This window comes from Nipponia nippon, unplaced genomic scaffold, assembly GCF_047370975.1.
Source record: "Nipponia nippon isolate SJK-2023a ecotype South Korea unplaced genomic scaffold, ASM4737097v1 scaffold_23, whole genome shotgun sequence".
Lineage (NCBI taxonomy): Eukaryota > Metazoa > Chordata > Aves > Pelecaniformes > Threskiornithidae > Nipponia > Nipponia nippon.
The window spans coordinates 4543240-4553529 of record NW_028262340.1 but is presented as its reverse complement, the minus strand read 5'-3'; the positions used below and the strand labels follow the sequence as shown (position 1 = coordinate 4553529).

Below are 10290 nucleotides of genomic sequence, written 5' to 3'. Positions count from 1 at the left end.
CTGGCTTACAATGGGCAGAGCCATTTCTGTTTGTTTCCTTTTGCAAGTTAATCCGCAGAGTGTCCCACTGGCCGCCCGTGCGGCTCCCTGTGGAGGGACGGAGCTGAGTGATGTTACTCGAGCATTACTTTAGGTCAGCAGAGGGGTCTTTGGTAATTCTGACTAAATTCATCTGCAGGACCAGCCTTCTGGGTTAAGCAACCTGAAAATAAGAACACAGTTCATGGAAGATTTCTTAAAAACATTTTAGTGTGTGTTCGCTTAAATCACGTGGAGATGGTGCCTGAGGGGCTGCGGTTCACCGGGCAGAGCGCAAGGGCTGTCGGGCTTGGCTGACACAGTGCTGCTTGTCCCAGGCCAGCCCTGGCCCTGCAGGCTGAGACTTCATCTTTCAGGTCTCTGATGCCATGAAGAGCATTTAGTCCTAAACCAGACATACAGTCTTCTCCTGGGCTGAGCGTGAACGCAGCAGAGCTGCGGTTCAGCACTGCTGAATTTCACGGAAATTGATACTGTGCGGCTCTTGGAAACAGCTCTGCTCCTGCCGCTGCTGAAGCCTGTGGACTCAGCCGCTTTCCACGCTTCTTTGCAGGAGGGACTGAGCTTTGCAGAAAGAGTGAAGGAGCTGAGGACCTGGAGATCACGGTGTCACCCTGGGCGCGGGCTGGAGTTTGGCACGGGGCGCGTGGGTGGCGTCACTTGGAGATGGCAGTGGCTCCCATGCATGCTGCGCTGTTCCGTCCCTGCCAGGAGTTCGGCTCCATTCAGGCTTACTCGCCCCTTCGTAGTCAGCTGTCTTGGATCTGCTGATGAACGTGTGCGTTGCCTTCTCCCACAACACCCCGACGTGGGCTTCCAGCTGCAGATGGCCACGGCCAGCACGGCTGTGAGGTAAAGGGCCACCGTGAGCTGCTTTGAGAGAAGGCACAGCCTTGACCATCACGGTGCTTCACAGGTACCTTTCCCAGACAACGTATCCTAAATGTGCTGTGTATGTCAGTGTGGAATAGATGCTTGCACAGACGGCTGCTCACGCTGCACCTGACAAAGTGTTTCTTTTTATTGCCATGCTAAAGGAGCCCTGCTCGGGGGCTCCTCCTTACCCGCCGAGGGTCAGTTTGGCTCAATTCTGTTTCGCCTCCATGTGTTTTTAGTATGTAAACATCAGACTCCTGGATGGTAGTGTGTTTGGACTCCATGAGGCCTGTAGGATCTAAGTGTTAAAAAAAAAAAAAAGGAACAAAAAATAACAAAAACAAAACAGAAAAGCCCCAAGACCCACGTTACAGTCCATGCTTTGAAGTTCTTGCTTCTATGCCGGTGATCGATGCAGCTGTGTTGTAAAGGCCTTGTTCTTGAAATGAACCAAACCAGGCTTTTTTTTTTTCTGTTTTTTTTTTCTTGTTTTTTAATCCTTTCTTCCCTAGTTAAGAGTGCATCCAGCCTTGTCTGCTGCAATTCGTTCCCTCCCGCCCCCCCGTTCCCATTCCCTAGGGAAACACAGGTGTCAATCCAGTGTTGCAGGTCATGTTGTCCTTCCCTGGCAGCCGTCGGTCGTTGAACGTGTGCATGTTGATCACGGCGTCCGTCTTCACCATGACGGGTGGCTGGGGCTTGTGTTTGACTCGTCGCTGGCAGGTGAGCGACAGCCGGATCTCATCGGCCATGGCGCTGCAGAAGGAGCGCTGGGGAGAGCAGGGACAAAAAGCACTGTTACTCCTGGCAAAATGTTCTGCTAACCTCTCCGTGAGGAGGATGCTGAAACTAGGCTCTGCAGAGGGCAAGCACGAGGTTTAGGCTGCATTTAAGGCATCAGCTCTGCTTAGTGGGACGTCAGTGATGCACGGGCGTCTGGTTGACCCCTCTCTCCTTTGGCAAGAATTGTACCTTTGGCACACTAAATCCTGCAGAAAGGCAGAGCTATAGGCGGCTGCTGGAGTGCCGGTGCTTTGTGTGATCCCTGCTGGGGGTCTGGTAGATTTATGTGCTGGGAAACAGAGGGCTATCGAATCCTGCTGGGCTTGCTAGTGGGCAGCTTTCCTTCATCTATCTAGTCCATCACATGGGCAGCTTGCTTTGATTTCTGGTCACGCACACAAATGCACTTTCCACTTACTGTACCATGACACGCAAGGAAGGGGAAAAAGATAAAAGCAGTCCTCTTGTTCATGAGCACTAATCAGCCACTGCGGGTGGGATGGGCCATTTGTGTAAGTGTGAAAAGTTGATAAAATAGCATGCGGCTTCCTGGTGGACCCTGACCAGTTCCTTGAGGCTTTTTGAACAGGAGTGGGGAGAAGAGATGGAGACTTCATGCGTGTATACATTACACCTGCAATATGCACCACGATTGCATGTGATAGTGGCGAGTGGATGTAACAGCTCGGAAAGGTTCCTCCCAGGGACCTCTGTCCGTATTTTCATGACTTACGTGTTGGCTTGCTCAAAATTACCCTACAAATGTTTACTAGTCTAGTTACAGAAGCAGCAGATGACCCTGGTCGCAGTAGAAATGATTTGTCCCCTGACCTGAGGCTGTCGGAGTGGGACAGAAGTAACGAGCCTTAGGGAACGGCATTTCGGGGGTGCTGCATTTCACCCCTTGGGCTGTGGGCGCTTGGACCTCCAGGCAGCAGGGGCAGGGCTGAATCCCTCTGCCCATCTCCCTGCCTGTCTCTGGGGTCAGCGTGCAAAATCCTTAACGGCTGGGCTAGTGGTGGTGCAGGGAGACTGAGGAAATCAGTACCTGCTCGCGCTCCGCCGTTTTGCGCAGCTTGTAGATGAACTCCACCATGGCCACGAAGACGGACAGCACCAAGCCTGCTGCCAAAACGATGAAAATCCCACCGATGTTTTGGATGCCCAGAGCGCTGGCCTCCTTGTTCTCGTCCTCAGGGCAGCCATTCCCTCGCCACCACTTCTCCTTCATTACGTGGAGCTTGTCCTCCTCCTGGAGCTGGAGGATGGCAATGGTGATCTTGTCCCTATACGGTGACCCTGGGGAGGGGGAACACCGTTAGACACAGAGGGAAAGCAGGACAAAAATCACACAAAGCAGGGAATGTGTCTGCAGGGCTGTTCAGACTGCTCCTCAGCAGGCAGACAGCATAAGCTTTGGTATTTGGAAATTCACTGTTGGGAGTGGACTGTCTTAATCCTATCTGTTGTATTTGTGGTAACTAGCCCCCCTCCAGGGCTACCTACAGAAACCCTGCTGCTGTCACTTACCCATGGGAGTCCCAATCCCATAGCCTTTGGAATCGATGAGCCCCCCAATCTGAGTCAGGTTGCAGTTCCTCTGGGTGATGTACTCGATGGTGGTTGACTCCATCAGCAGGGCGTAATCGGCTGTGAGGGTTCGCTGGATTCCTTCCTCGTTGTTTTTAACAAGTGCTGTGGGTTTGCTGCTCATGAAAGCCCACATTTTTTCAAACGTGGAAATTTTGGATTTCTGGAAAAACGATACCCCCCACCCCAAAAATAAGAATTAGACTTCTATTTGCTGAAACCTCGTGTCTTTACAGTAAATGATAATACCAGTTTGAGAACAGATCACGTAATGAAACTATTACCAATTTGACCTTGTCTTAAATATCCCTCTGCTTTCACTGCCCAGCATTGTTTGGCTTCCCATTGCCGTAACAAGAGGCAAAGGCTCTGGCACACGGTGTGCAGACGCTCGGCAGAACGAGTCGCTGCTCCAGAGACCGTATCCTGTAGGTGGAACTGAAGTGTTCGCTCACTTCGGTAAGGTACAGCGAGACCCTGCCTTGATGCCCTGCAGAGCTTGCTCGTGTGACAGGCTATGAGTATATCTGTTTAAATGTATTAGTTTCCTAACCAGAATTTGGTTTATCCTGTAATGTTTTTGCACAATGAGAGAAGACAGAGAACATTTCAGAGGGCATGTTTTTCCCTTTTCCACACGCTCTATTATATTTTTGTCTTTCCTCAAGCATCACAAGGAAACATGTCTCCTCTGAGATATGTGCAACTGCCAAACAAATTTAACGTATCCACATAAACAGAGGGATAGAAATATTCAAGGAGATTGTCTTACGGCTAAAAATAAACATGGGTATTCTTTCACTATCAGCAGGCATTCTGTTAAAAAAGGAGGAATATGTTTTCTAGCTTACTATTCATGTGAATTTTTTTTTCTTCTTCTAGAAAATGTGTTGGGTGAGAAGAAATATGGTTATTTTATGTCTTGCCATAGCATTTGAAATATACCATTTATCTACGACCACCTTCTGAATTGTCTCTACGGAGGTTGTGACAAGAGACATAACCAGCTCTGGTCTAGAAAGACTCCCCAGGAAAGGCACAGCAGCTTTCTCTTGAAGTACCCCCTTCGCTGGTCACTGTATGCCCGTGCGTGAATGTAGCTCTCGTCAAACCAGCTCTTTACATCCAGCTGAGCTCTGGAAAAGCACTTGGATATTGAGGCTTGTGTTCGTGCTGCTGCCTGCTCCTTTATGTGCCATTCTTTTTTTCCTGCCTAATTTCTTGTTTTTCCTAGGCCTCTTATTTTATAAGAGGCAGCTTAGTCAGCCAAAACCTCCTCCTCCACAACCCTACTTAGCAAGAGCCTGAAGCTGGCTGATAAGTTGGAGGGGCTGGTGAGTCTCTGTGCTTTGCCTTGCACAAGGGTAACTGCTCACCTGCAGCTGCACGAGGAGTCGCTGCAGCAGAAGCTGCGCTTTCTGGTTTAGCTGTCGTTTACCTCCGTTTCAGGTCTCTGTCCTTCTGTAAGCAAGCAGGAGATGGAGCCCCAGCCCATCCCAACTGCTGCTATCACATCTCCCCCTCATTTTTCAGTATCACCCAAAACATGCCAGCATAGGTTCTTCTCATAAGAGCACCACTATAAATAAGGGTAAATTAGCTAAGAAAAAAAGTCCCTCATAGTGCCTTATATTTCAAATGCTTTGCCTGTCCACCTCCTTTTTTTTCAGCATATTTAACAAAAATTGGCACTTGGTTTAACACCCCAAAGTTGGTTAGTACAGCACAGTGACAAAGGCTGTTCCTCTGCCTTTAACCCTGTGGGCTCATTCTCCTGACTGAAATAACCACGGACTCATTTCTTCTCAGCTAAAGCTCACGCTTGTTATAATCCACTTGATGAACGTGCAGTAGTGGATGCGCCGGAGCGAACTTCATTCAAGAGACAGGATAATCTCCCTCACTTGAAAATCTGGGCCAGTGCCTGTAAGGTAGATTTGTGGCATCTATCAAACCTCAAAGAGCAGCAAGAAAGGGAGCCTCCAAAAGGATTATTAAATATCTGTGCATTACAATGGGTAATTGAAATGAGTAGCATACTCGACTGGCTGATAATGACTTGTTTAACATTTATATAGTTCACACCAGAGGCCTCTGGGTTCACTGGCTCTCCCTTCCTCACCTTCTCTTCCTGCATTTAATGCTCCTTGGGTGTTGACACAGAGCTCTTAAACAACATCAGTGTTCTCCCAGTTTAAAGCATAGAGCAAAATAAACTGGCAAAAAATCAATAGGCTGCATTTAGTGAAGCTAATAGGACTTGCATGAGGCATTGTAGCTCTTCAGGCAACTTAAATTACATGAGACAGGGCTCCCTGGAAGAGAAAAAACACTTTTCTCTTCTTAAATCACCGCTTCTGACCAGCTGAAAGGACTTAATTGTATTTTGAAATGCTACGAGGACCCCAGCTTTCTCAGCTCGGGCTGTGCTGCTTCGAGCCCCCTCCGGGCGTCCTGGGTGGGGGGCACCCGTGGCGGGGCGAGCACCCTGTCTGGCTGGAGCACACCTAGGCAAGGGCTCGTCACGAGGCCAGAGCTGCCTGTCGCTGCTTGCTTGTGCCTAATGGAACAGCCGAAACAGAGACCTGGCAACACGGGGCTGAGCCCCTCAGCAGAGAAGGGCTGTCACCCCGCAGCAAACGCTGCTGGTTGCAATGGCCTCATCTTCCCCAAAGACAAGGCTGTGCTGGCTCCTTCAGGCAGGGCAGGTCAGGCCCTCGCTGCAGGCAGGGCAGCTCGACACACGTCTCTGGTCAAGGCAATCTCAGGCTCTCCCCGTAGTCTAAAACCTGCCACCTCCTCACTGGGAATTTATTTCCTATTAGTTTCTTTAACTTAGCTAACATGAGGTAAGAACACTCCTTTTTCCAAGTGAAAATTCACCAACTGTAATTCTGCGCGCAGCACTAGCAGTTTGATAGACCTGGCTATTTGTTAAGAGTCCAATTTAGAAGCAATTGTCAGTCATTGTGAGAGCAGTCGTCAATGAAAAATTGCAGGAGCAACCGTGGCGAGGAGTGTACAGTGCTCCAGCTCACACCTCGTTCTGGAGAGCTTCGACCACTATGCGTTTTTTCCTATTAGGGGAAAAGTTGTTCCTTCCTCCCTTTCCTCCTCTCAGAATACTTCAGCCATACTGCAACGGTGGTCACTTAGTTATGGGAATTTATGGGAAATTTCTCTCACTGGCAAACACACCATTCAAATAAGCAAAAACATCTTCGTAGTCATTCAATAGGCAGTAAAGAATGCACATAAATTGTGTTTGTTTTGCTGGAGGTTTTTTTTGTGTGTTATACATTTTGTTTTGCTGCATCTCTGATTTTACAGCTTAAGGAATTTACCTTGAAAAAATCCTTACTGGGGTTAGTTGCTGGTTTGAACTGATATTTGCTGTGCCGTGGCTAGCTGAAAATTCTGTCTCTGTGGAATCACCATTCACTTTTATGGGCTGCACAAAAGAAGTCTGGGTGGGTGGCAGGCAGAGAGACCCTCCTGTGCCCCTGCCTCCTCCGTGGGCTCCCCAGGCCCCCCTCAGTGACAGCTTTGCCGTCAGAGGCAGACGAAGAGGAACTGCTTGGTTGCTCTGAAGCATTAAGATAAATGGCCTGACACCGACTTCTTCCTGGCAGAGAAATTCCAGAGTCGGGAACTCTGGAACGTTCGGAATGATAGAGATTATTGCTAATAAACAAAGGCGGCAGTTTAACGCTGCTGATCAGTGCAGCCGTGGTTCACCCCGCGGGGATCGTGTCTCCCTCCCGCTTATGCCTCTCCCACCGATTCAGATGAGCGGAGCTTCTCCTCGTTTTGGTCAGGATAAATAACAGCAGAATCTGGTCTGCTGTCCTCTGCATCTTAATAAAAACCCCCGCGTTAGTGCTAAATGAGATGCGTGTATGAAAAGCCGAGTACCAGCCCCTCTGAATGCAGCAATTGCAACGACACTGAGAACGCCTCTAAATTTGTTCTTTAGAGTCATAGCTCAGAAGCTACCTTTAATAACCAATGCTTCAAGACCAGTCACCCAAATAAATTAATGGAATAGTTTAGAGGAGCCACTACAAGGCATCTTGCCAAGACATATATGCTTTTTTATCAGTGAAATTGGCAAGAAAGTAACTTTCAGGCTTAAGATTTTCAATTCCAGCCTGTATGAAAAAATAAATTGATTTTCACCAACTGAAGATACTTACTCTTGAGGATTTAACATTTCTGTACGAGTGAATGTATACGTACACACATACACACGCTCTCACACTCGTACTCCAAACTGCACATTAAACCCGGCATTTGTTCAGAGAGAGACAGCATCCTTTGCAAGATATGAAGGATTTCTGGCATGATTTATAACGAACGCTAGATGCTGTTCCTAAATTAATTGATCTGTGTTTATTCCTGTAACTCAATCTGCATTGCCAGGGAATAAATAGCTTCTCAAAAGTTCTTTTCATTAAGTCAAAATCTGCCAGTACGGTTGGTAAAACTCTCTCTCCTGCTTCCCGTCTGCCGTAGCTGGCCAGCTCAGCTGCACAGGCAAAATCCTTTGTGGGAGCAAGATTGCTCGCTGTGGGTCTGCCCCAGAGATGTCTTTTGGCTTGGTTCAACAGGGAAGTTCTGCAGTGACTGTGGTGAGCTCGGCACGAACCCTCGGTCAGCCTGACCACGGGCAGAAAATTGGTTGGTGCTTTGGGAACCATCTCAGGGAACAGCGTGCAAGGCGTTTGCCTTCCTCCTGTTTCCCATTGCTCCCTAAGCTCAGCTCCGGGATCGTGCTCTCCTCCTTCGGCCCTAGATCCCGCTTTGTCAGACCTCCCGGGTGCCGGGAGGGCCATGGACCCAGGCAGGGTTCAGTGAAGGACAACGATGGCCACAGTTGCCAGTCACAGATGAAGGGGCCGCAGGGCCCAGGCCGTGGCCTGGAGGGGGTCAGCGTATGTGGTTTGCAGCTTCTTTAACACGGAGAAGCGGAGGGCTGAGTTCCTAATGTGAGGGGAATGACTCTGGAGAACAGTCACACAAGGAGCAAGGTAGCAGCGTGGGCTAAGTCCTAGTGGATAATCCACGAAATAGGTGCAGTGGGGGATCCCAGTCGGGATGCTGCCATCAGCCTTTTGTCCCAGCGATGACAGTCTGTTCAGCAAACTGCAGGAGTGCTTGACCGCCAGATCTCCAGGAGCTTTTCATGAGCAGCAGTCACGCAGCAGCTTTCTCTCCTGATAACCCCCCTTTTAGCAGAGCAAAGGAGAAGCCTCGTGCAGTTCGCCTTCCTTCGGTCCCACCAGTCCGGAGGGAGTGCGGATCCTCAGGGACACCGGAGGTGCCCGTGGCTCTGTCCTCCAGACCTTTGTGCCGTTGGACAGATGTCCCCGTGAAGGTGGCGCTGGCAGAGCTGCCGTACTTAAACCACCACGGGATTTGCCCAGTCATTTGACAAAGACCTCGCTGAGGGGTGGGAGAAGTTCTGGCTCTCCCATAGTTCTCTGTACACAAAGGACAAGGGAACATAGGATCCCACATGAGCGCTCTCACTGCTCCAGTAATTGAAATGCTTGTCAGAAGGGACACCCCTGAGAATTCATCTCCAAACAACAATAAGAAAGAAAAAGGAAAATACACTGCATCAGTAAACCCTGCCAAATGCCCCTTAGAAGCCTGAAGAATGATTCTGATGGATAATGATATGAAACAATAAATATACTATGTCCACGATGATTTTTAAAAAAGATAGTTTCCTTTTATTCCCATATAAAACTCTTATTGGAAAGAGTAGTTAAAACACAACAGTAAAAGTCTGTCTTTTCCTAATAGCTGTTGTAGGTTTATATTGCTTTTGGAAGGCAATGTATCACATCTGACCACGCCAAAGACAAAACTGCATGCACCAGCTCCAGTGCAGAGAGCAAACTAACCAGCAGCAACCTGCTATTCTTTGCAACATTTTCATTTCCCAGAATTAATTAAAAGTCAAAGCAAACAAAATCCTCCAGGTTTCTTTACCAACCTGCGCTCCTGCCTGGCAAAGTAAGCATAGAGATTCGGAAAATATAGCGGCTCCTTAACCAAGTCCTAGCCAAGAAGAGTTGCAGAAGAATGCCGATGTTTCTTGTTAAAATTCAGCACGTTGGCTTCCTTTAATGGGTCTTGGCAATTAAACTGCTGACGGCCTAGTCTAGCTGCCTTTACACTGTGCCTATTCAAATTATTGCGGTATTCCAGGCACAACCTGCTTTTTAAAGCATGAACTATGTCTGTCACTTTGGCCCATATATTTCCTTCTGAATTAGGGTGACCAGGGGGGAAGGAATATTCCCCAGCGCTGCTCGCAGCAGAGGTGCGGGGGGCGGCAGCCCCGTTCCTGCAGCCCAAGGCTCTGATCTGCCGCTTCTCCTCTTGCCTTGCTGACAAAGTGCCCAGGGACAGCATCGGCGTCGGCGCCGGTCGAGTGCTGCAGTGCTGGACCCTGAGCTCTGCCCAGCGCTCCCAGGGGAGCGTGGCCGGGGCCCTGTGCTCCCAGGGGAGCGTGGCCGGGGCCCTGCACCGCCTGCATAGATAACTCCATAACTCCAAACCTTTCCAAAAGACGGCTTTTTGAGTTCATTGTTGAAGTTAAAGTCTCCAAGCCAGGGTGATCATTCCTTACATTAATCACCCCTCATTTCGATGCCTTTATTCTCTCGCTCTTTTTTTTTTTAAAGTGTGTTTTTACAGGCCAGCTGTGGTTTTAAAGGTCTTTTTAAGTCTCTCAATTTCTTTCCATTTTTGAGGCAAAAGTGAAATATGAATGCTCTTAGCACCCTTCTCTGCAGTGCTGGCTAACTTCTGAAATTAATTATCCTTTAAAGGGAAGAAATAAATGTAATTTGATTCTGATGCATTGATGGTGTTACCTTGCACAGAGTTTTGGAGGTTAATAAAACTTGACTGCACTAATGTGAGTACCTGAAGGACAAGAAAGATATTTCAGCTGTAAAAAATACTGGTTAGGGAGGGCACTTTGCA

The 10290-nt window shown here is 48.6% G+C and overlaps 1 protein-coding gene across 1 annotated transcript in view; it reads right to left on the bottom strand.

The window, feature by feature from the left end:
- Positions 1 to 1490: 1490 nt before the first annotated feature.
- GRIK3 (glutamate ionotropic receptor kainate type subunit 3) overlaps positions 1491 to 10290 on the bottom strand; it is a 122036-nt gene continuing 113236 nt past the window's right edge. The window contains exons 14-16 of the mRNA XM_087760817.1: positions 3229 to 3451; positions 2747 to 2997; positions 1491 to 1685 (exon numbers count right to left, since the gene is read on the bottom strand). Of these exons, the coding sequence (XP_087616943.1) occupies positions 1491 to 1685; positions 2747 to 2997; positions 3229 to 3451 (669 nt within the window). The remainder of the gene's footprint in view (positions 1686 to 2746; positions 2998 to 3228; positions 3452 to 10290) is intronic.